Here is a 25148-nt window from a genome sequence, read left to right as displayed (position 1 = left end):
ACGATGAGAGGCCCAGGCCCCAGAGTCTGTCCGCCCCGGGCTGTCCCGGCCTGCAGGTACGTGGAGCATCATCCATGGTCCCCTCAGCCCCGACCTCTTTTCCTGATGCCTGCCAGCCCCACCGCTCAGGCACGGTTAGCCTCCCTGGATCCCCGACAAACACCTCCCAGCGCTATGCCCATCATTCCCAGTGGCCTCCCTCAAGTGCCTGGGCCCCTCTCTATAGCCAGGTGCCCCTAAGACCTCAGCCCCAAATCCAGTTGTCCACTGGACCCTTCCTGCCCTGCAACCTCCCTCTGGGCCGAGGCCTCCACCCAGGTCCTCTCACCGACACCCAAAGTCATGTCTTTTTTATTTTTGAGATGGGGTCTCTATGTCACCCAGGCTGGAGTGCAGCGGCACGATCCTATCTCGCTACAGCCTTGAACTTCTGGGCTCAAACAATCCTCTTGCCTTTTTTAGTTGATTCAAAAAAGAAAAATGGCTGAGTGTGATGGCTCACACCTGTAATCCCAGCATGTGGGGAGGCTGAGGCAGGTCGATCTCTTGAGCCCAGGAGTTGGAGTCCAGCCTGGGGAACACAGCAAGACTCTGTCTCCGCAAAAAAAATTAAAAAATTAGTCGAGTGTGGTGGTGTGTGCCTGTAGTCCCAGCTACTTGGGGGGCTGAGGTGAGAGGATGACTTGAGCCCAGGAGGCGGAAGCTGCTGTGAGCACTGATTATGCCACTGCACTCCAGCCTGGGCAAGAGCAAGACAATCAATGAATCGGTCTCGCTGTGGACAGAGTGCTTGTGTCCCCACAAATGGTTATGTTCACTCCAGCCTGGGCAACAGAGCAGGACAATCAATGAATCGGTCTCGCTGTGGACAGGGTGCTTGTGTCCCCACAAGCCCTAACCACTGATGCGATGGTTTCTGGAGATGGGGCCTTTAGGAGGTGGTTAGAGCTAGATGAGGCCATGATGACAGGCCACAGGGTGGAGTTAGTGTCCCTATGAGAAGGACACCACTGCTCTCTGCCTTGTGAGGATGCAGCAAAAAGGTGCCGACTGCACCAGGAAGAGGCCTTGCCGGAAGGCGGGCTTCGGGCTTGCCAGTGCCTCTCCAGGTCGGTCCCAGGCAGCCCCTTGGCCCCTCCCACACAGACCCCCCGGCTCACAGCCCCGCAGCACTCAGGTCCTGGCGGCAGATGCCAGGCAGCGTTGGCTGCGTCGGTTCCACCCCAGCCTGGCTGCTCCTGAGCCGCGATCTCCCCGTGGCTTTCATTTGCGCTTCTCTCATGAATAACGTGATTGAGCGTCTCCTGGCCTGCCCGTCAGCTCCATGCACGCATCCGCTGTGGCCTCTCGTGGTTCAGAGTCCAGGTCTCCTGCCCGCTTTTCTCTGGGGTCTTTGTTGCTTTCTTTCTTTCTTTCTTTTCTTCTGTTTTTGAGACAGGGTCTTGCTGTTGTCCAGGCTGGAGTGCAATGGCAAAATCTCGGCTCACTACAGCCTCAAGACCTCTTGAGCTCAAGCTCCTCCCCTCAGCCTTCCGAGTAGCTGGGACTACAGGTGCCACCATGTCCAGCTAATTTTTAAATTTTTTGTAAAGATGAGGCTCACTATGTTGCCCAGGCTGGTCTCAAACTCCTGGGCTCAAGAGATCCTCCCGCCTCAGCCTCCCCAAATGCTGGCATCACAGGCGCACACCTCCACACGAAGCCCGTCGCTGCTTTCCCACCACCGTGTTCACATTTTCTCTCCCTCTAGCTCTCTCAGGTGGTCATGTGCTCTTGGTCAGTGGCGTGGGCGGCATCGCTCCTCCTGGCGAAAGGCTGGTCTTCTCGCTCCTTTGTGGCATCTTCTGATGCGCCCACATCCTGGTCAGAGTTGTCTGTGTCTCTCAGAGTCACTCCTTCCTCTCACGTGCCCCACGGTTCTGCTTCTAACTTGGGCCTTTGCTGCACCTAGGACCATGGCCGGCATGACTGCCTGTCCCTTTGGCTCCTCCTTTGCCAATCTCATGGCAGCCCTGTCAGCCGCAGTTTCTACTCTGCAGGGGCCTGTCCCACAGTCCAACCCCTCCCCTGTGCCCATGATGCCCTTCCGAGCACCCAGTCCCCCTTCAAACACTGCTATCAGACATGTGGGGTCCTGCCGTGAGCCGGGCTTGTGTGCCTCCCCCACACCCACGGTGCTGCAACACCCCGTCCCTCTCGTGGGTGCCGTGCCTTCCACCACCCCATGGCCTTGGCCGCACCAGGCACTCCTGGCAGAGCTGGCTTCACTCCACAAGGCCTTGGTAGGTGAGGCCATGTGTCCAGGATCTGGCTCCCACCAGCTACAGAATGTGGCACAGAAACCACGAATGCCCCCCATGCGTCCACCAGAAATGCAGCCCACGACATCCCCAAGCAGGAAGGGGCAGTCCTGCCAAGGGACGTGGCTCCACACCGCGTCCCTCAGTGCAGCATGCTGACATGTGACATGCATGTGGCACAGCTTGCATTTTCCCTTCAGGGCTCACGCAGCCGCCCACTGACCCAAAAACTCTGCTACAGCCGGGCACCAACCACGGCCACAGGCTAGGAATGGTCCTCACACTTTCAAGGGTGGTAACACAACACGAGGGAACAAAGCAGGCCCCATCCAGAGGCAGAAGCAGCTCATGGTGGTGATCAGTGGGAGAGAGAGGGGAGGGCACAAGGCCTGTGCCCCCGGTCCTGCCACCCCTCACCTGGCGCTGGCCCTGGGGACCACCCGGGAATGTGGACCTCCTCCTACCCACAAGAAACACTGCAAAGGGGCCACTGCCAGGTGTCCTCCCCAGCCTGTGTCCTTCACCCAGACACATGCGAGAGCTGGCAGTGGAGCCATTTGTCTCCATGCCCCGTGGCGCCCGGACAAGAGGGGATCGCCACAGCTGAGTGATGAGGTAACAGCTTGTCACGGATTAGACGCAGCGTGACTTCTGATGAACAGGAATTACTGCTCACACCGAAAACACCATGTTGTGAATTCATTTCTGAGGAATGAAAGCCCCGGGAGGAAGGAAAGAAGGAAAAGGAGCTCATCACAGCCAGCTGCCCGCTGTCCAAACGCCATGTCCTGGGTGGGCCCCATGCAGGCAGCGGCATGCAAGGTGAGTGCCCACTCGGCCTCGACCGGACCCCGGGCCCACACTAGCACCAGTGCCCCTCCCCTTCCAGACGGCTGGACGCGCTCTGCTCTTCCCGGGCTGCCCCTACTCTGGCTTGGTGCTGAGATAGGCCGCTCTGTGCCCCAGGGCCCTGGGGGTGCACTGCCCAGCTGGCTGCCTCACACTGAACAATCCTAGGCTGGGGCCTGACCAGGTCCCTCCAGCCACGTGGACCCCACAGCTGCCAGAGGCCGGGGTGGCTGCGGCCTCCAGAACAGCGTCCTCCCAGATCCGAGGGGAGATGGTGACACGAGTGAACCCACAGTCTCCTGCCATGTACCCACACCATCCCTCCAGCACAGCACGACTCTCACGTTCTACCTGCGACCTCCCTGAAACCCCCACCCACCCACCTTGGTCCTGACACTGGGCCCACGGGGCAGATGTCCCCTCTTCCCTCGGCCGACCACCTGCCATCTCTGGGTGACATCTGCATCACTGCAGTTGACACCAGGCAAAAGGAACGTCGGCTCCACGTCAACCCCTCCCGCCGCCATCTGCTGAGGTGGGCCCATCTCTTCCCTGCTCCTGCACTCCAGCTACCAGACCCTGTGGGCCTAGCCTCCATCTCTCCCTAGACTCTTATCTTCCAGCCGCCCGGCAGGGGAGAGCCGTAGTCTCTGACCTCCATTCAGCTGACCTCCCTCCAGGCTGAATGTGAGGAAGGCGTGGCCTTGGCCTATGGTCCCTAGTCCCTGCCAGCCACACTGCCTGGCCCTATAGTTGCCACCTGCAGAGCCAGGCCCCACAGCAGCCCTGAGGGAATGTCAGTCCCCAACCCTAACAGAGATGGTGGCATCACTGTCAGGCCCCACAGCAGTCCAAGGGAATACCTTTCCCCAACCTTAACAGATGCTGGCATCACTGTCCCTGCAACCTCCCACGCTCAGGGCATCTGCCCCCAGCAGCCAGTGCCCACAGCTGTTCCTCCACCCACAGCTCCCCTCCCCCTCTGCCCACCTGTCAGAGATTTCTGAACCTGTGCCCCATGGCCTTGGGTCGCCTGGCCCGTCTGCTGCTGCCGGCATCCTCACCCCCTCACGATGGCTGCTCTACTGTCCATCAGCCTGCAGGCCTAGCCCGTTCTCTGACTGGCTGGTCAGCACCCTTCAGCCCTTTGGGGCCCGACCTCAGCCTGGACCTCGGCCCGTCCACACTGCACGGGGTGCCTACAGTCCCCCACAGAGGCCTCAACACACGCTGCCAGCACGCGGCCTGCCCCATCCCCCGAGGCTGCAAGCAAGAGGCAGGTGGGCGATGGGAGCAGGGGCCTCTGTGCAAACGTGCTTGCTGGGGAGCCGGTGATGGCGCCCCCATGCGTTACCTTTCTCTGACTGCTGAGTCAGGCTCTGCATACAGTGATGGCCTGCCCTAAACCATGGGGCTTGGAGATGGCGGCCAGGGTCGTGGCCCCACCCACCTCAGAGTGGACCACTGACAAGGCCAGCAACAGCGCCAGCAGGGCCCAGGAAGGAAACCAGCCCTTCCTGGGTTCCTGAGGTCAGCTCCCTGGACCCGAAGGGGTCCCAGTAGCTAAGGATACCCAGAAAACACAAGGGGCCAACTAGAGACTGACCCAAGGGTTCTGCTCCCATGTTAATGACGGCACCACCACATGGGCACCTGGGGACAGCCTGCTGGTCCCACTGGCCTATGGGGTTTACGCTGTGGCTTTGCCCCTGGGTGTCCTCAATTGCTGAGACTGTGACCATGGGAGCAGGGCTGGAGGTCAGCAGAGTGCTCGGTTCCAGGACCAGACACCCTGGGGTCTGTGGCAGCTGAGTTAGGGCTGCCTCTGTCTGCTGACAAAGGACATGATAAATTTGCATTTGGCGACTAGAGGTGCCCCTCCCTGCAGCACGCAGACCTCTCTCCCAGGGCCATTGTTCCACGGACAGCGCCCCTGGAAAGAGAGAGCCTGCGTGTAGGCAGCGTAGCTCTTGTGAGCTGAATGACAAGCATAATTACATTCTGCTGCAAAAGCGCCAGGGACAGGGATTTATGAGGCTTCTCTGCAGTGGCTGCTCTTCCCTCAGAGTGGGATGGGGGGGGTAGGATAAACACAGATGATAAAACAGCCCTCCTCACCTCTGGGGGTGCAGCCATAGTCTCGGGAGAACCCACGGGAGCCTCAGCACCTTCACCGGCCCCACCGACTGGGAGGGCACAGCCCCGCGCTCCAGTTAAGCGGGCGCACAACAGCAGTGCCCAGCCCTCCGCCCAGCTGGGTCCCACTTCCCTGGGGACCCCCACCGCAGGCCTTGGCCCCGCCCCCAGCCTGGTCACAGTGCCCACAGCCCTGGCGTGCGTCCCACCCTACAGCTGCAACCCCCACCAGCGCCATGCAAATGGAGTTGTGAGTTTTGGTTGCTGTGGGGTGAGGGGCAGGGACCTGGCCCAGCTCCAACTGCCCACTTCCTGCCTAGGGCCAGAAGCTCAGGCAGAGGCTGCCACCAGCAGAAGACAGGCACCTGGTCCTCTGCCCCAGCCTCAAGAACTGCCCTGGGCTCCTGAGCTGGTCCCCACCGATGGCTGCTTCTGCAGCTCCCCTAAGCACAAAGGGCAACCTGGGAGCCCCATGAAATCGGTGCCTCGGCTGGGCGCGGTGGCTCAAGCCTGTAATCCCAGCACTTTGGGAGGCTGAGGTGGGCGGATCACGAGGTCAGGAGTTCGAGACCATCCTGGCCAACATGGTGAAACCCTGTCTCTACTAAAACTACAAAAAAAATTAGCTGGGCGAGGTGGCGGGCGCCTGTAGTCCCAGCTACTCGGGAGGCTGAGGCGGGAGAATGGCGTGAACCTGGGAGGCGGAGCTTGCAGTGAGCCGAGATGGTGCCACTGCACTCCAGCCTGGGGGACAGAGCCAGACTCTGTCTCAAAAAAAAAAAAAAAAAGAAATGGGTGCCTCACAGAGGTGGCCACACCCATGGCCTCTGGACAAGGAGTCTCTGCCGCCCCGAGGCATTTTCTCCCAGCCCACCCCCGGAGACAGGTGCTGTCAGCTCAGGAAGGGAGTGTCCTCACAGCCAGCCCCTACCAGCCTCCTGCAAACCCTGGGAACACAGGTCAGACATTAGTGTCTCACATCGGAAAAGGCTGGCCACGCTGGCTTGGGAGGCCGAGGTGGGACGATCACTTGAGCCCAGGAGTTCAAGACCAGCCTGGGCAACATGGCGAAACCTCATTTCTACAAAAAAAAAAAAAAAAAAAAATACACATATTAGCTGGGTGCGGTGGCATGTGAGTGTGGTCCCAGCTACTCAGGAGGCTGAGGTGGGGAATCACTTGAGCCTGGGAGGCAGATGTTGCAGTGAGATAAGATCGCACCACTGCACTCCAGCCTGGGTGACAGAGTGAGATTCTATCTCAAAAAAAAAAAAAAAAAAAAAAAAAGAGGGCTGGGCGCGGTGGCTCACGCTTGTAATCCCAGCACTTTGGGAGGCCGAGGCGGGCGGATCACAAGGTCAGGAGATCGAGACCACGGTGAAACCCCGTCTCTACTAAAAATACAAAAAATTAGCCGGGCGTGGTGGCGGGCGCCTGTAGTCCCAGCTACTCAGAGAGGCTGAGGCAGGAGAATGGCGTGAACCCGGGAGGCGGAGCTTGCAGTGAGCCGAGATTGCGCCACTGCACTCCAGCCTGGGCGACAGAGCAAGACTCTGTCTCAAAAAAAAAAAAAAAAGAAAAGAAAAGAAAAGAAAAAAATGCAGCGTGGGGGCCTCAAACCTGGGACACAGGTGAGACCCCAGCCCTGGACTTGGGCCCGTTATTGCCGGGGAGGCTGAGATTGCTGGACTACAGAAGCAGAACCGCCGAGGCACAGCCAGGCCCCCCCACACCAGCACCACCCACAGGTCAGCCCAATTGGCACATGAGGGAGAGGGAGGGGCCAAGGCACACAGCAGTGCAGACAGGAGGCTCCCCAGGGCTCGGTCTGGGACGGGACCCCCAACGCCTGGTCACAGGCAAAGGGAGTTCTGTCTGCACAATGCTAGGTACGTGTGCAAGAGGCTCAGGCCATGCAGGAAGCAGCCCCCAGGGCTCAGCCCGCAGCACCCCTTCTGCTTTCCACTTTCCAGGGTCTTCCATCAAAGGGTCAGTCTGAGCCCACCAGGAACTAGCAACTGCATTGTGCTGGGAGCCAGAAGGGTCTAAGCACAGCCTGCCCCAGCTCCAGGGGAGGAACCTGGCCACAACAGCAGGACCAGGGGCACAGGTCTGAAACCTGGTCTGTAGGACATGCTGCCGTGTCTGTCCCAGCGCTGCCTTGCCCGGCTGCAGCCCACACTGATCAGCGGAGAGCCCTGGAAAGCTTGGAGAGAAAAGTCAGTTGACCATGCAAAGGGCCCTCAGCGGCCTCCAGGCTGTGAAGGAGGCCACCAAGCTGCCTGCTTAGCCGGGGTGCTACCCTGAGGGCATGGCCGGCCTGCGCTGGGACAGGCATCTGCAGGGTGGCAGCCTCCTGTGAGCACAAACTGGCTCTTCTGTGAGTCCCTCTAGCCAACCTCGGGTTTGGGGGTGCACCCAACCACACACGGCGAGTGGCCCACAGTCACCTCTCTGCCCCAGGAGGGAGAGAAGGCTGCAGAAGTGCAGAGGGCTGGCAGCTTTCCAGAGTGGCGGGCCGGGAAGCCCAGTGTCTGCCTGAGGGGCTGCCCTGGGCAGAGCCCTGGGACTTCTGCCTCGACACCTTGGGGTGCCCCCAGCCAAGCCAGCTCTGCCTGGGCTCGGTGACTCCCCAACCCAGCCTGCTTCTGTCCACTTGGCCCCCAGGTCTGCCCCTGGGACTCATGTGCTGACTTGGAGCCTTCTCTGTGCCCAGCACAGGGGCACAGAGTGTGTGTGGCAGCTGAAGCCTCTATACAGACGGGATGAGGTTTGGGTGTTGAGCAGGAGAGCCTGGGCCCTTGGCCGACACGCTGCACTGGCTGCCCCCGACCCCAGAGCCCTCCACAGCCACCCCCACACTTCAAGAGCAGCACTTACCCGGGGGTGATGGCAGGCGGGATGACCAGGAGGGCCAGCAGCCGGGCCTGGTGCAGAGCCTCGGCCAGGTGGGTGAGCATGTGGATGAGGCCCCTGCAAGAACCGAGAGGTGGGGTCAGCAGCGCCTGGCACTGAGGCCTCTCCCAGGGTTCTGATACCCACTGCCTCAGGGAGGGGTGGGGCTGGTCCCCGGCCTGACACCCTGCAGCAGGGCAGGCGGGTCCCTTCGTGGGAACCTCCTATCCATCTCTGGATGTAGCCCCAACAACACTGTCTCATGCCCCAATGGCCCCCTAGAGTGGGAGCCTGTGCAGTACCCCAGGAACCCCCAGAAAGAGGGGCTCAAACCACCAGAGACGGCCCCACGTGTCCACGTCACACTTCAGACACCTAAAGACATGGCAGGTTTAAAAAAAAAAAAAAAAAAGGCTGGGCACGGTGGCTCACGCCGGTAATCCCAGCACCTTGGGAGGCTGAGATGGGCGGATCACTTGAGGTCAGATCAGCTTGGCCAACATGGCGAAACCCCGCCTCTTCTAAAAACACAAAAATTAGCAGGGTGTGGTGGCACGTGCCTGTAATCCGAGCCACTCAGAAGGCTGAGATGGGAGAATCGCTTGAACCCTGGAGGTTGCAGTGAGCTGAGATCGCACCATTGCACTCCAGCCTGGGCTAAAGAGCATGACTCCGTCTCAAAAAAAAAAGGACACACGAGGTGGAAAAAGGCCCCCAGCCGGCCCAGGACACTGACCCGAGGGCGGCTGCAGGGCACTCCAAGGGCCCCACCTGCCGGGTGTAGCTCAGGGGAAGGAGAGGGCAGGGCACCGGGCAGGGCAGGAGACAGGGAGCAGTAGTTAGGCCTCCTCTGGCCCCTGGAGGTGGAGGAGGCAGGAGCATCTCGGAGCAGGCTGTGTTCCCCAAAGGATGGCACTAGCCTCCCTCCTAGCATGGCCTAGGAGCAGCTGTCAGGACCAAGCCAGCTGTGTGCACACGCTGGTGCCCATGAGTCTACCCTGCAGGTGGCCTCTGCAGAAACTGGCCTGCAGCACATGCTGCTGCAAAGCTGGGTTTCAGGGTGATGCGTCCACACTGGGCAGGCTCTGGCTGTTACCGCATATAGGAGACTGTCACTCTCACGCTGCAGGCCCCTGGGAGCAGCCCCATCTGGGGAGGAGACCCACCCCTTAGGGGATGACAGGAGGACTGAGGGTGGGGCAGGAGCCGGCCCCTGGTGGCCCCAGGTCCCACCCCGCTCCAGCACAAGCCTCTGTGGGGCTCGGTGAGAACTGGGTTAGTTCAGGATGACGTGATGGTTCCTCAGCCAGTACCCAGAGGCCCTGGTGCTCCCAATGGTGCCAGGACCAGGGCCTGGCACGTGCAACTGCTGCATAGTGGCAGCTCCTGTTTCCCTGACATGGCCCAAGTGGGACTGTCATTTTCCAAGCTAAGCCCCCGTCAATTCCTGGGTAACTCTGGCCCAGATCATCTGGTGTTAGTTCTGCCGGCTGCAACGCAGGCACAGTCCTCAGCGGGGAGCAGAGTCTTTGGGCAGCCTGTTCTCAGCCTCTGCAGCTGTGTCCACAACTCTGTGGGTACCAGAGTCTGTCGCGCACTGTGCGCCACTTAGAGGTGGTGGTCAAGGAGGGTGCTGACCCCACCCTGAAACACCAGAGCAAAGTGAGCAGAGTAAGCCCTGCCCAGATGCCTGGGGAAGCTGACCCTACCTGGGGGTCTCCTGCCTGGCTCCCAGCCTGCGGGCTCTATGCTGTCTGCAGGTACCCACAGCTCCCCAGGATAGTGGTGGGATGGCCTTCCTCCAGGGCCACACCACACCTGAGGGCCAAAAGGTGCCCCCAGCCACTCTGTGAGGGGCCTAGGGAGCCTGGGTGTCCACCCACAGTCAGGCTCACGGTGTGGCCCAGAGCTGGCCTTCAAGGAGGACAGGTGTGAGTCAGGTCTACCCAGGCCCCCAGGAGACAACATGGGCCCCGGAGGCGATGTGAGCTGCAGCTACAGTGGTGCAGCATTGCCCGGAGTGCTCCTCACGACAGACCCTCTCATACTGCCAGCTGCTGGCACTGGTGGCTCCAAGCGCCCCTAACACAGCCCCTCTGGGCATGGGGACAACTGTTAAGGGGCCGATCCAGAGCTCAGGAGGGACCAGAGGCAGCAACATCCCTTCTAAGGGTACTGCCAACAAACTCTGCAGGAAAAGCTGCCCCCGAGCCTCTGTCCAGGGCCCAGTGCACGGGACCGAACCTGCTGAGCCCAGCCTTGGGCCTGGCACACTGGGGGCTGGGGTCCAAGTGGTGGTCGGAGGCAGGACTGTGCTCAGGCAGCTCCCAGGCAGCAGAATGCCCAAAGGAATCTGCCAAACTGCTCTGAGGAGCCTGGATACTGCCTGCCCCTGCCATGCTGGCAGCTCCCCACCTTCCCGCAGCTCCCCATCTTCCTGCAGGAGCCTGGACACGAGTTGCTCACAGGCTGCTCCCACCCGTCCTCCCCTGCTGCAGCTACTCCGGCTCAGCAACCCACCTACTGCCTCCTGCCCTCCCACCCTGACGTTAATGACCCGTCGGGAGCCCTGACACGAGGCTGTTTCAGCACCCCCAGCCTCCACCCCAGACATGAGGCTGTCTCGGCACCCCCAGCCTCCACCCCAGACACGAGCCTGTCTCAGCACCTGCAGCCTCCACCCCAGACACAACGAACCTGTCTCAGCACCCCCAGCCTCCACCCCAGACACAAGGAGCCTGTCTCAGCACCCTCAGCCTCCACCCCAGACATGAGGCTGTCTCAGCACCTGCAGCCTCCCACCCCAGACACGAAGCTGTCTCAGTGCCCCCAGCCTCCCACCCCAGACACGAGGCTGTCTCAGCCCCCCCCCCCCCCCCCCCCCCCCCCCCACCCCAGACATGAGGCTGTCTCAGCATCCCCAGCCTCCACCCCAGACATGAGGCTGTCTCAGTGCCCCCAGCCTCCACCCCAGACACAAGGAGGCTGTCTCAGCACCTGCAGCCTCCCACCCCAGACACGAGGCTATCTCAGCACCTACAGCCTCCACCCCAGACACAATGAGCCTCTCAGCACCCCCAGCCTCCACCCCAGACATGAGGCTATCTCCTGAGGAGCCTCTGGTGCCGTCTCACTGCCTACCTAATGCTCTGAAACGGAAATGAGTTACGGCAAATCTCTGATTAATATAACTGCTCTCCCAGGATTAGTGAGAAAGCTGGAAGCTGGCAGACTCTGCCTCTTGCTGAGACACCCCTTCCCTCAGAGAGTAATGGAAGGTCAGCCCCAGCAGGGTCCACTGCCCACTGCTCAGCAAGGAACCCCCAAGGCAGGGCCTGGGATTGTCCCTCAGCCAGGAACGCAGGCACCTGATCCTCTGGCAAAGCTGGGGCCCCTCAGGGACTGTGCAGACAACAGGCTCCCCACAGCATTGCAGACATCCTTACCCCCACTGCAGTGCCCCTCCCAGCCTCCCTTCACGCAGCTCCTTGTCCTCCTACTGTTGCCAGGCCTCCCAGGAGGGAACCAGACAGAGGAGCCTCTCAGACACATCCAGTGGGGGAGCACACTGAGGGGTGCTGGCTGAGGGAGTGGGGTCTGGGCACCAGGATCCAGTGGAGAGCACACTGAGGTGTGCTGGCGGAGGGAGTGGGGTCTGGGCACCAGGATCCAGTGGGGGAGCACACTGAGGGGTGCTGGCTGAGGGAGTGGGGTCTGGGCACCAGGATCCAGTGGGGAGCACACTGAGGGGTGCTGGCTGAGGGTGTGGGGTCTGGGCACCAGGAAACAGGACTCCAGGGCTTTTCTGGAGCCTGGGCCTGGGAGCAGTTCTGGGAAGAGCCTTGGACTGCTGCCTCCCGGCCAGTGAGTCCCTCAGAGCCCAGTGGGAGGTGCAGTGGGGCTGCAGAGGCTGGAGCCACCCACAGGGGCAGGGCCTGTACCGGCTCCAGGCTGAGGGTCCTCTGAGCCCCTGGGCAGGAATCCTGCCCTACCCCTCATGGGCTCTGCCTCAACAATGTCCCTTCCCTCCCTCAAGCTTAAGATCTGTGTGGGGACGCTGCCCCAGGTGGGCAGAGCCTGGACCTGCAGCTCCTCTGCCCACAGCAGCAATGGGATGAAAGTGCCATGGCTGCTGCAGGGGACACCATGGAGCCTGAGCTCAGGCCTGGGCTCTTAAAGCACAACCAGAACTATTTCAGGTGGTGGGGGCGGGGGATCCGATTCCAGAACCCACGGCTCGCACAGAAGGCTGAAGGGCTGGACAGCTGCCATAGGACTCTGCTGTCCAGGCACCCGCGGTGGAGACCGCGCCAGTCTTGCTCGCTGCAACCAGTGGAGTGAGAGGAGTCCACCTGTCCTGAGCATGTCGAGGACGCCCCCTACCAACATCCTGGGCAGCAGTACTGTCCCCCTGCTATCTTTTGCGGGGCAGTCGTCCACTTTGGCAGAACAGGGAAGGTGGCTGTTTCAGGTGAGTTGGCAGGGCTGCTTGGGCAGGACCAAGGAAGGGCCATTCCTCAGGGCTGTGGTCAGTCCAGTCCAGGCCAGGCGGGGGAGCCATGGCACTTTCTATGACTCCCTCCGTTCCCGGTCATGTGGCCCACAGGGAGTGGGAACCCACGAGGGTCACGGGCGGGCTGGGCTCTGATGTGGCAAAAGGAGGCGTGAGGCAGTGCTGTGGCCGCCTACCAGTGGAGTGGAGTGCTGCAGAGCCTGGGGGCCTGGGGGGCACTCCCCAGAGGCCGCCATGGCGGTCCACACCACGGGTCCTGGCCGTGCTCAGGGACACCCCCAGGAAGGCTCCCTGAAGCTCAGTGAGGAGTTTCTGCTTGTGCCCAAGCTCAACCTGCTGTCACCATCTGGGCCATCTTTCTCTTGCCAAGTCCTCATGAATGAGGGTCCTCGAGTTCCTCTGACCACCCAAGAGAGGCATCAGGGCTGATGCAGCAATGCGTTCAGAGCCGGCTGCCTGCCACAGGCTGCTTCCACTTTTCTGAGCAGGTGTCCATCTTTTGTGCAGCCCCATCCCCACCCCAGGCACGGGGACTGTGGAAGGAAGGCCCTCCCCAAACCCCTGGTCTTTCCTCCAGCCTCCTTCAAACACCAGGGCCAGGAGGAGGCTGCCCACCGCCACCTGTGCCCACTCACACGCGCTTCTGGCTTAGCAGCTGGTTCCAGACCTCCACCACGAAGCCATCGAAATGCTGGTTCTGAAAGAAGCAGTCACAGGTAAGGAGGGCCTGGAGGCCCAGGAGGGATGGGTGGAAAGACAAGAAGCCCGCCACCTCGGCCCACATGGTCAGGTTGTGGCCTGGTCGCTCACGAGGCACGACCCAAGCCTGGGCTGTATGCCCAGAAGGGCCTGTCTGAAGGAGGAAGTGTGGGGGGTCCCAGAGAAACAGAAGCGGAGGGGCCAGTGCTCTCGTGCATCCCGCCCACCCATGCACCTCCCTCAACCCCACCCCGGGGGCCTGGGAGCTCCCTGACCCGAGGCCCAGGCATATTGGCAGCCAGCAGGGCTGGGTCCCCTCCCAGGAGGGTAGCAGGCAGCTGGGCTTTGCCCAAGGGAAGAACCCTGGCCCAGCAGACAGGTCTCCCATGCCTGGGACCTCCAGTGGACCCATGGTCAAGAAAGTGAACAGCAGCCTGAGCCTGGCTGATGCTGCCTTCCCTGGAAGATGGGGGCTGCACCAGAAGGTGCCCAGGGAAGAAGCCAGAAAAGCCGAGTGGAGGCCTCGCAGGAGGCCCAGCCAAATGGCCAGGCGGGACCTGGGGGGCTGTGCTCAGAGGCTGGAGCAGCACGCAGGCCTCACCTTTGCCACCTGGACCACGGTCTTGCTCAGCTCCTCTATCTCATCCTCACTGTCTAAGACGTTCCGGAAATCATCGTAAGTCCAGTCCTCAAACAGGAGCCGAGGAACTGCAGGGGCAACAGACACACACGGGGGCCGTGACTGGGAGATGCCGGAGGGCCCCTGCTGCTTGCTGCCTCAAAAGGGCATCCCCTTGGCCTCCAGAGGGAAGTGAGACCAGACAGTGAGGGGCAGGGAGGCCACCTGGATCAGCCACATGTCCAGAGAGGATGTCCCAGAGCCTCACAGGCTAGAGAGGGAGGGGTGGTGGGGAGGGAGCGAGCAGACGCTGACAGTCCTGGTACCCTAACACCAGCTCCCCACAGGGCTCAGCATGCTAGTGGCCCCACCTTACAGGAGGGAGGCTGGGACAGACTCTGGCTGCTCCAGCTCAGCCCTGTCATCTGCTTCTAGCATCCCCCAGAGTCTCTCCCTTGACAACCCGTGCTCTTAATCCACTGCCTCTGAGGCTGCCACTGGACGTGGGGACACATGTCCCCCCTTCCCCAGCCGTGAGCTACAGGGGCACAGATGGGCCAGAGTTGCATCACCCTCAGGCCGAGCCCAGGGCTTGGCCCCAGCTGCCCTGATAGGACTCATCAGGTGAATGAAGGAAGAAACGGGAAGGAGAACAATGAGGGCGATGCCACCAGCCAAGGAGATGCTGGCTTTGCAGGGCCACAGCCTGTGTGGGGAGGAGAGCTCAGGACTCCAGCCAGACCAAGGGCTGTGAATGCCAGGCCAGGGCCAGCCTCATCTCTGAGCGGTCAAAGTAACCTGTGCCGCAGCAGCACAGCCGGGTGATCAGGAACACGTGGAGACCCCAGCGCCCACCTGTCCACCCTCGGAGGTCGAGCCATCAGGGCCTCCACTCCTGGCCTGCCGGACTTACCTATGTGCAGGCCCTTGGCATGCTTCCTGACAGCTCGCATCCACCCTGTGGGACATGGAGGGGACAGTCAACACAGGGACGTGCGCCCAACTGGAAGACCCAGCCTACCTGAGGAGGAAAACGTGGCAGCCGCACAATATGCAATGGGAAGGGCGGGGCAGGGAGGCGGGTGTGAGAACCCATCCCTCCCTGGCCCAGGGCTGGCTCTCCACACACCCTTCCTGACCCCAACTCTCCGCCCTTCTGGCCAAGGCCCCCCTCCTGACCCTGCAGAGCAGCTCTGAGCTTACCCTCCCTGAGCTGGGACAGCTCAGAGCCTGTGGCCGGCCAGGGGGACAGGCAGCTGCATCCCAGGGCCTGGGAAAGGTCAAGGTTTCTCCGAGCTGAGGGATGGCCAGACCCGCCAGGCCCTGACACTGGCTGACACTCCATCACCTCCCCACGGTTCTCTCAGTGTCAGGGAAAACCACTCCTGCTCTTGGAACTCCAAAACCGCCTAACACTTACCCTGCCATTTCTCTGTCCGAGCCCAAATGCAAGGCGCGGCCATGTAAACTCGGGCAGACGTCATCAGGATGTGCCATCAGGAGGCAGCCTCCGCCTGAACCCCACCCTCCTCCCTGGCATTGAATGAAAATCGCTAAGAGAGGGACAGAGGAGAAGCCAATGTTCTGTGCCCTTCGCTGCCCAGAGGCTACCTGAGTCATTGTAGAGCCTGTCCTGCACACCCTTGTGTGCAGCCCGGAAGTGCAAGGGAAGGCCCCCCTCACAGCCACCTGGACCATGCGCAGAGCTGGGCGGAATACTCTGAGGCACCAACCTGGCCTTGCAGAGGGTCCCACAGTGGCGACCACCTCAGAAACCCCCTCCACCAGGCCTGCCCTGCTCCACTCACCTTCCCACTTAGCACACCAGCCCACACCATGGGCCTGCTCTCCCGGCTTGGCCCCAAGGGGTGAGGGCTTGGGCCTCACGGTCACCACACTCACACTCACACCCACCGTCTCACACTTAAACATGTCCACACCCACAGTCACATTCAACACACTCACAATCTCTCCTCTCCCACATCATCAGTCTCACACTTACACACTCACATTCACACTTAAATCACACAGAGACACACACACTCCCATACAGAGACACCCACAAAGAGAGACATACCTACTCACACACACACATCCCTGCTCTCGCACTCACACTCTTTTCAGCCTGTGGGGCAAGCACAGTCAAGCAGGAAGAATGAGAACCTTGGTCCACGTCGTGGAGGCCCGTGACCTCAAACATCTCACGGCCACGTCTCTTTAGCTGCAGCCAGACGGGCGAGATCTGTGTGAACTTGCTCCCAAAGACCTTGGTGACATCGTAGCCATGGCTGTTCCACTGGCAAAAGATGGAGACATCAGACGGAGGACAGGTGAGCGAGCACCTGTCTCACCATGGTGCTGTCATTCTGGTGGCCCTGGAACTGCCCAGGGCCGGCCAGTGTAGACAGATCTCAGCCCGGACTGACATCAGCTCCTGGCCTGGGGTATCCTTCTCCTACTCTGGACTGCGACTCACAGCCTGGGACCCAGGCCACGACATCCCTTTCACCAAAAGTGACTGGTGCTTGTCTTAAGCCCCACCTGGAGCTAGTGCACACCACTGCTGCAGGCTGGCAGCTGGGAACAGCAAGAGAAGAGGAGGCTGGGTGTGAGAACCCACCCCTCCCTGGCCCAGGGTTGGCTCTGCACACCCACTTCCTGACCCCAGACGACCTGAGAGCCCACCTCTGGATTCAGGGGGAACCCACAGAGATCACCACAGCAAGCCCCTGGAGAGACCCCCAAGGCCTTACACTCTGACATCTCCAGGATGGCATCTCTCCCACCGTAGCCTCACAGCGGCGGCAGCTCCAGGAGATCAGAACACAGACCCCCATCACTGACTGGCCAGAAGAGGCCACCACAGGGCCAGGGCAGCCCGCCTGAGCCTCAGGACCTCCCTCTGCACTGTGAGGGCCCCAACTTACTGGAGTGACATAGCCCAGTACATCCCCAGCAAAGTGTCTGTCCCGGGCCTTTGCCGAGCAGTAGCTGCGATGCTCAAGAACCACGCTCTCAGCTTTGAGGTCCGTCACCACCAAACCCCGGTCTTGCACTGGCTTATCTGAAAACTGACTCTGAAATAAAAGGAATGAGAGAAAAGCCTCAGTCATCTGTCCTCAGTGTAGAGCACAGAGCCCCACCCAGCAAGTCCCTTCCATTCAGCCAGCAGCCGAGTCTCTGGATCAACACAGTGCTGCTGACCTGGAGACCCTGTATGTTGAGGATCGAGGCCACAGCAGGCAATGCAATTCAGAAGGGCTCTGAAGGGCTCTGGCCGCCAACAGACACTGGCCGACTGTACAGGGTCTTTCCCACCCCTGCTCCGGGCTGGAAGGCAGGCAGGCAGCCAGACAGCTATGGTGGCTCCCTCCTTGCATGTGAGGGTGGACGGTCTGCACCAGCTCTGACCACTTGATACCCATCCGGGCACTCCAGGGCCACACACTTTGCTGGACAAGAACATGCCAGGTGGGGTGGGTGCGGTGGCTCACGCCTGTAATCCCAGAACTTTGGGAGGCCGAGGCAGGTGGATCACCTGAGGTCAGGAGTTGGAGACCAGCCTGGCAACATGGTGAAACCCCATCTCTACTAAATATGCAAAAATTAGCCAGGCGTGGTGGCGGGCGCCTGTAGTCCCAGCTACTCGGGAGGCTGAGGCAGGAGAATCGCTTGAACCTGGGTGGCAGAGGTTGCAGTGAGCCAAGATCGCGCCATTGCGCTCCAGCCTAGGCAACAAGAGCAAAACTTCATCTCAAAAAAAAAAAAAAAAAAGAACAGAACATGCCAGGCATACGCCACCATACTGGCCAACCACTGCCTGCCACCACCCCCGCCAATGCGAGTCTTTTCCTGCCATGTCACACCTCCTCCTACTCCACCTCTGCTCCTGGAAACCTTCCATCCAGTTATCAACTTGTCTCTTCTGTCCACACTCTGCGGCCCGGTTCAGCCTCCCCTTGACCTCGCCCCAAGAGGCCCCGTGAGAGAGAGATGTCCACTGCATGGTTTATTTGCCCCCAGACAGCACAGAAAGAACATCTGCCAGTCCAGGACTAGGTCACAGGAACAGTCCTGTGGCAGGGTCTGGCCAGCGGCATGGGGACTGCTGGGGCCGAGGGGTGGTTCTATGAGTTTACACCCTTGAAGGTGCAATCCCCAGGGCCATCCCAGGGGAACGTCCCAAAAAGCATGAGGCAAACACAGCTCAAGGCCATGACAAAGACAGCAAGATGAGGATGCAGGTGATATAAGCAAGAGTTAGAGGATGGAAACTGGCAACTGGCACATAAAACAAGCCCCACGTGGGGTGAGTGGGGAGGCACCCTGCTTACCCTCAAAACCTGGCTCCAGAGGCTGCTCAGTCAGAGGTGCTGACTGGCCAGAGCCCCAGAACCACACAGGCCACCCACCGGCTGCAGGCTCATCAGGTGCCTTTGTGAGGAGCCATGCCCCTCGAGCCTCCTGGCTCACAGGCCCCAGTGGACAGAAAGGAGAAGAGGATGATGGATCAGCCCTCAGCCAGTACAGTTACCTCAAGTCCCCAGGCCACCCTTACCTTCTCCAGCAGCGTCTTTGAGGCGGCTTTTTTGGCATCTGACTTTGACAGGGTAGTGTGAACAGGGCTGCAGGCCAGAGCAAGCCAGAGGAGGTTGAAGAGTGTCCGCATGGTAGGTGTGTCAAAGTAGGGTCCAACCTCGGGGTCCAGAGGGCTGCAGGGAGAGCAGAGCACATTCAAACAACCGGCAGAGAGATGCAGCACATGGGCAACCCCTCTGCTGGTGGGGCCACTTTCTCCTAATAGGGCCTTGGGTCCTCATGGCACTGAGTGAGGCCTTGGCCACTGGGACAGAGCCCTGCCCTGGACCAGCCTTGGCGGCCAGAGTCCATTCTCCAGTACTCCTGGGCCTCCCGACTGAGCCACCAGTTCCTCCTATACACCCAGAAAGGAGCTTCCTCACCATCAGCCACAGAACCCTCCCCTCACAGCCCAAGGCCGCCCTGACCACCACTGGCAATCTAGGAAAGCACTGGTTCCCACCTCCTCCTTCAAACCCAAAGAAAGCCAAACCATGGTAGGGCTTAAGTGTAAAATAATGAAGCCACAGGCTGGGCCACGTGGTGGCTCATGCCTGTAATCCCAACACTTTGGGAGACCAAGGTTGGAAGATTACTTGAGCCCAGGAGTTCGAGACCAGCCTGAGCAACATAGTGAGATCCTACAAAAATTAAATATTTGGGCCAGGTGCAGTGGCTTACGCCTGTAATCCCAACAATTAATGGGAGGCTGAGGTGGGCGGATCACCTGAGGTCAGGAATTCGTAAGCAGCCTGACCAACAAGGTGAAACCCCGTCTCTACTAAAAATACAAAAATTAGCCAGGTGTGGTGGTGTGCACCTGTAGTCCCAGCTACTCGGGAGGCTGAGGCAGGAGAATTGCTTGAACCCAGGAGGCAGAGATTGCAGTGAGCCGAGATCGCGACACTGCACTCCAGCCTGGGGACAGAGCAAGACTCCATCTCAAAAAAAAAAAAAAAAGAAAAAATTCGTAGGCTCAGAGAAGCCTAGAGTAATGATGATGGTGGTGGTGATGCCACGTAAGTACTAGGAGAAAACATAGCTACCTATTTATGCAATCTCAGGGTGGAGAAGGCTTTTCCAGCTATATGAGCAATGGGAGAGATTAGGAAAGAAAATACCACTGCAGTAGAACTACATACAAATGTAAGACTTTCATTCAGGAAATAAAGAAGGAAATGGGAAGACAAATAATAAACCAGAAAGAATATTTGAAACGCGCTTGACAATGGATTTGTACCCATGATCTATTCATAACATGCAAATAAATCTCACAAATCAAGAAAAGACGTTCCAGTAAAAAATGTCCCGGCTGGGCACGGTGGCTCATGCCTGTAATCCCAGCACTCTGGGATCCCAGCCGCCACCATGCCCGGCTAATTTTTGTATTTTAATAGAGACGAAGTTTCACCACATTGGCCAGGCTGGTCTCCACCTCCCAACCTCAGGGGATCCGCCCACCTCAGCCTCCCAAAGTGCTGGGATTACAGGTGTGAGCCACCATGCCCCGCTGTGGGACTTTTTTTTTGTTTTTTGAGTTGGAGTCTTGCTATGTCACCACACTGGAGTGCAGTGGCACGATCTCGGCTCACTGCAACCTCCGCCTCCTGGGTTCAAGCGATTCTCCTACCTCGGCCTCCCGAGTAGCTAGGATTACAGGCGCGTGCTACCACATCCGGCTGGTCTTTGTATTTTTAGTAGAGATGGGGTTTCGCCATGTTGGCCAGGTTGGTCTCAAGCTCCTGGCCTCCAGTGATCTGACTGCCTCCCAAAATGAGCCACCGCGCCCAGCTATGGGGAATTTTCCACATCCATTGAAAACATGAGGATGTTCATGGACCTGGCTCTCCCAGATGCTGGAACACAGACAGGCACTGCCATGCTCGTGATGTGCCAGTCAATGAAGACACTAGAAGACAGAACTTACACAGTTCAGTCCCACAGAGAAATCATGTAGGGAGGGGTGGTAAAAAGCAAACGACGTGCCCTTAACGTGGAAGCTAAAGAAACAAAACAAAAAAGTAGGCCGGGTGCAGTGGCTCACTCCTGTAATCCCACCACTTTGGGAGGCCAAGGTGGGCAGATCACCTGAGGTTGGGAGTTCAAGACCAGCCTGATCAACATGGAGAAACCCTGTCTCTACTAAAAATACAAAATTAGCTGGGCGTGGTGGCGCATGCCTGTAATCCCAGCTACCCGGGAGGCTGAGACAGGAGAATCGCTTGAACCTGGGAGGCAGAGGTTGAGGTGAACTGAGATCGCGCAATTGCACTCCAGCCTGGGCAATAGGAACAAAAACTCCGTCTCAAAAACAAAGAAACAAAACAAAAACTAAATGAGCAGGCTATCTGGAATTACTGGTCATTCTGTTTCTTCTCTTTTACTTTATCTGTATCTTCTGGTCTTCCTGCACTAAACTTTTATTATACTGTTCACTTTTAGGTTCTAGGGACCGCCAACAAAGTGATTCTACTTTCTGGCCGGGCGCGGTGGCTCACGCCTGTAATCCCAGCACTTTGGGAGGCCGAGGTGGGCGGATCACGAGGTCAAGAGATCGAGAACATCCTGGCTAACATGGTGAAACCCCGTCTCTACTAAAAATACAAACAATTAGCCAGGCATGGTGGCAGGCGCCTGTAGTCTCAGCTATTCGAGAGGCTGAGGCAGGAGAATGGTGTGAATCCAGGAGGTGGAGTTCGCAGTGAGCCGAGATAGTGCCAGTGCACTCCAGCCTGGGTGACGGTGCGAGACTCTGTCTTTTAAAAAAAAAAAAAAAACAAAACAAAACAGTGATTCTACTTTCTATCTTTCACTGGGGTTAGGGGTGGCGGCGGGGGGAGCTGAAAAACCACCATAGCCCAGCCAGGCTGTTAGTCCTTCATGAAGCTTTGGGACACTGCTGGGAAGAAGCTCTTGGCTAGTTTCACAGCTCTGGCAGCACAGATCCCCCTAGACCAGCTGAGGGGCCCACACAGCCTGGGCAGAGGCAGACACCTGACAGGTAGGGAGCTCAGCCCAACTCACTATCCAGCAGCTGGGCACACGGCCTTCCCCTTGGGTCACAGGCTCCTGAGGATAATGGGAGCTCAGGCCCAAGAGGCTCCAGGAACCCCAGCCAGGCAGGTGCACCTGTCAGAAGATGCTGCCAGAGCCAGGCCTACCACAGTGCCTACCCTCCTACCCAAAAGACTTCCTGGCCAGGAACCTGTTTTCACTTCCTCTGAAACTGTCCCCTTGACCTGCTTCCTTCTGCAGAGGCGCACGCTGCCCCACTTTGCCCTGTCTCTTCCCTGGGTGAGACTGGTACTCCTAGTGCAAACTGAGGAGACTGTGGCTGTCCCCAGGCAGGGAGTTTGCATGCTTTGGTACCCAATACACCCACAACACCTGCACAGAAAGAACACGCTCCTGGGCAAGGTCAACCAGTGAAGCTCCCCCACCTAGGAGGCAGGGAGCCACAAGACAGCCTGACCTGCAGGCTTAGGGAGAGTTAAGAAGGGAACTCACAGGGCAAGCACAGCAGCACCCAGTACATGGAGCCACAGGCAAAGGCAGTGAGTGCTTGAACAGCCACGGCAGTTCCGAGAGGTGTGCAGGGGGAATAAGAAGGCTCAGGCACAGATCACCACCCTCTGCCCTGACCCCCAACCTCTCCAGCCCCTCTCCTCAGTGATACATCCCAGAATCAGAAATAAGGGCAGCAGCCTGCTGCCACCTCCCCGTAGCCCCACTATCTTTCTGCTGCAGCTGAAGCTTGGTCTGAGTCAGCAACAGCCCCAGGGAAGGTCGGGAGGGTTCTGGCCATGGCACAGGGAAGACGGCCCAGAATCACTTGCCTGGCCAGGCTGAAACGGTGGCTGCCTCAGCTCCCAGGCACCCAGTCTTTGACCCCAGCCCATTCCATGACCACTGGCTCCTTCTCTGTCTTCTGGGTGGAAATCTGGGTCAGGGAGGAAGGAAAGGAATGAAAAACCAAACGGTGGTTCTCCAGGGGACTGGCCCAGGAGTAATTGGAGGGCACACTCAGGTACCCAGTGACCAACCACTATGGGGCTGGGTCTCTGCCCCTACCTGCCGTCTTGCAGATTTGAAACAGGGCCACTGTCCACCCACCTAGTGGCCCCTCTGCCTACGACCTCCCTGCCCCCCAACCTGTGATTTCACACTTCAGGGAAGGAAGAGGAAATGGTGGAAGAGGAAGACAGTCCTGCCAGCATGTGTCCAGCAGAGGGGGCACTAGGAGAACCTAACTGAGCACAAGGCCAGGGTACTGCCTCTGTCCACTCCCACTTAACTTGCCAGCTCTGCGATGAAGTGCTTGGATACAGGCTGCTCACAAATGCTGGGCTGCTTCTTTGACTTGCCATGGAACTTTCCAGACAACTGCCCCAGGGAGATGGTGTGTGTGATGTGAGGGGTGCTCACACTGCAACCAGGCCCTTGTCTGGGCTTTGGTACCTCTCCGGCTCCCCACGGCTCCCTGGCCACTCTGCTCTGAGGCCCGTGAGGACACTCTCCATCACACTCTTCACATAACACAGATTCCCAGGCTCGCACACACTGTGTTCCTGCATCAAAACGTTTCTTCCCCAAATGCCAATGACCTTCCCTTGGGCAGAACGGCCCCGCATACAAAGGGAATGTGTTGTGTTATGAAGAGGCACATGCCCCGACCCTGGTCACCCAAAGGGGTCCCAGAAACCGCTCTGTAACAAGATAAGGTGGAGCACTACTGCTCCCACCTTCCTGCGCTCCCAGTCCGTAGGTCCAGGACCTCCTCGGTGCTGTTAATGGAAATGATGGGAGTCACAGCAGGGGCTTTCCAATGCTTTTCATGCAGACCAGCAGTAAGAAATGCACTTTATGTCCCAGCACACGTGTATGTCATGTGTGCACATGTGTAGAGCGACAGCAGCCAATCAGAGCTAACTCTATTCTGTGATGGACGCACTGACAACTCCTGTTCTGTTGTGTTTTGAAGAACTGACTGGTGCATGGTGGCTCCGGCCTGTGATCCTAGCACTTTGGGAGGCCAGGAGTTCTTGACTGGTTTTGGCAACACAGCCAGACCTGGTCTCTACAAAAAATATTTTCCTGCCGGGCAGATCACCACATCAGGAGTTGAAGACCAGCCTGGCCAACATGATGAAACCCAGTCTCTAAAAAAGATACAAAAATTAGCTGGATGCAGTGGTGTGCGCCTGTACTCCCAGCAACTCGGGAGGCTGAGGCAGCAGAATCCCTTAAACCCAGAAGCGGAGGTTGCAGTGAACCGAGATCGCGCCACTGCACTCCAGCCTGGGTGACAGGGTGAAATTCTGTCTCAAAAAAAAAAAAAAAATTTCTTAGGTGGGTGCGCTGGCGCACACCTGTAGTCCCAAGTAGCTAGGAGGCTGAGAGAAGATTACGGGAGCCCAGGAAGTCGAGGCGGACGGGTGGGCGGGTCACCCTCCAGTTTGGACAGTCAGCAATGGAAGCTTCAAGGGTTGGGGCTGAACCAAAGGGTGGGTGGGATCCCGTCTGATGCTGCGCCCGCCCTTCACGGGGACCGCGTGTCCCTCACTGGGAGGGCAGCCCGCCTGGAGCCCTCCTGCCTCTGCTCCCCCTGGGGGTCCTGGGGACCCGATGGCCACCACTCTGCCACATGAGCCGCGCGCTCACACACACTCCTCACCCGCCGGCCACATCCCTTGTCTGCGCACTCAGGCCCCTTCCACCCAGCGCGCCTAGCTCTCAGGCTCCCTGGCCCTAGCGCACGCGCTCCACCTCCCACTCGCGGTCCCCCCGACACGCGCCCCCGTCCACACTCGCCCTCCACCCCCGCCCTCGCTCACCCTCGCTCTCATAGCAACCCTCTCTCACCCTCGTCCTCACACCCTCTCACACGCCCCCTCACACACTCGCTCGCTCTCACGCACCCGCCCGGCGTCGCCCGCGACCCCACGCCCGTCCGCCCGGGGCCGAGCCTCGCTACCCGGCGCGCCCACTTTGCGGGAGGGAAACTGAGGCCGTGCAAGGAGGAGGAGCAGGGGCCAGCCGCCCCGGGGCTCACCTGCATGTCAGAGAGGCCGGACGGCCACAAACGCACGGCCGGAAGACGCTCCAGCGCGCCGGAGGTCCCGCCCCAGGCGCCCGCGCGCCGCCGCCGCGCACGGCATGCTGGGATGGAGAGGGGCTGGGCCAGGACAGGGGACTGGGCAGGGCTCCCCGAAAGTCTGGCCCGGCGCGTTCACCTTGAGCGCCCCTCGTGCTCGCGCTGGAGCTGGTTATCAGATGCCCGGCCCAGGGGGAACCGGATTCCCAGCGCCACGGCTCTTAGGCAGGCCTGGCGTCCTCGGCGTGGGGCCGCGCGGGGCCTTGGACTCCAGGGCCTCTGCCCGGCTGGGCGGTGCCGGGAGAACCGCGCGGTGGGCTCCGCCCCGGCTCGCTCCTCCGCGGACCTAGAGTCACCACTCCTGGCGTCCCCCTACCCCCGCCGCAGCGCCGCCTGGGTGGACCATCTCCATCCCCAGGCCGATGGCGCCCACTACGTTGTCTCCAGCGGGGACGGCCCGAAACG

At 59.7% G+C, this 25148-nt stretch overlaps 1 protein-coding gene across 9 annotated transcripts in view; it reads right to left on the bottom strand.

The window, feature by feature from the left end:
• The window catches only part of CHID1 (chitinase domain containing 1), a 42390-nt gene extending 17509 nt beyond the window's left edge, over nt 1-24881 (bottom strand). For 4 of the 9 annotated variants that reach the window (XR_004027583.1, XR_004027584.1, XM_030801952.1 and 1 more), the window contains exons 1-9: nt 24642-24741; nt 22426-22529; nt 18570-18723; nt 16939-17088; nt 16175-16307; nt 14925-14969; nt 13994-14100; nt 13329-13390; nt 8166-8258 (exon numbers count right to left, since the gene is read on the bottom strand). Coding sequence is in view for 7 of the 9 variants with exons in the window: in XM_030801952.1 (XP_030657812.1) it covers nt 8166-8258; nt 13329-13390; nt 13994-14100; nt 14925-14969; nt 16175-16307; nt 16939-17088; nt 18570-18680 (701 nt within the window). In the remaining 2 variants the exon portion in view is untranslated. Of the gene's footprint in view, nt 1-8165; nt 8259-13328; nt 13391-13993; nt 14101-14924; nt 14970-16174; nt 16308-16938; nt 17089-18569; nt 18724-20219; nt 20244-22096; nt 22177-22425; nt 22530-24641 lie in introns of those variants that run through there. The other 5 variants (XM_030801959.1, XM_030801958.1, XM_030801954.1 and 2 more) reach the window with 5 other exon arrangements.
• Between the last annotated feature and the right edge of the window lie 267 nt (nt 24882-25148).

Source organism: Nomascus leucogenys, chromosome 21, assembly GCF_006542625.1.
Source record: "Nomascus leucogenys isolate Asia chromosome 21, Asia_NLE_v1, whole genome shotgun sequence".
NCBI classification, from domain to species: domain Eukaryota; kingdom Metazoa; phylum Chordata; class Mammalia; order Primates; family Hylobatidae; genus Nomascus; species Nomascus leucogenys.
This window is presented reverse-complemented; position numbering and strand designations above follow the sequence as displayed.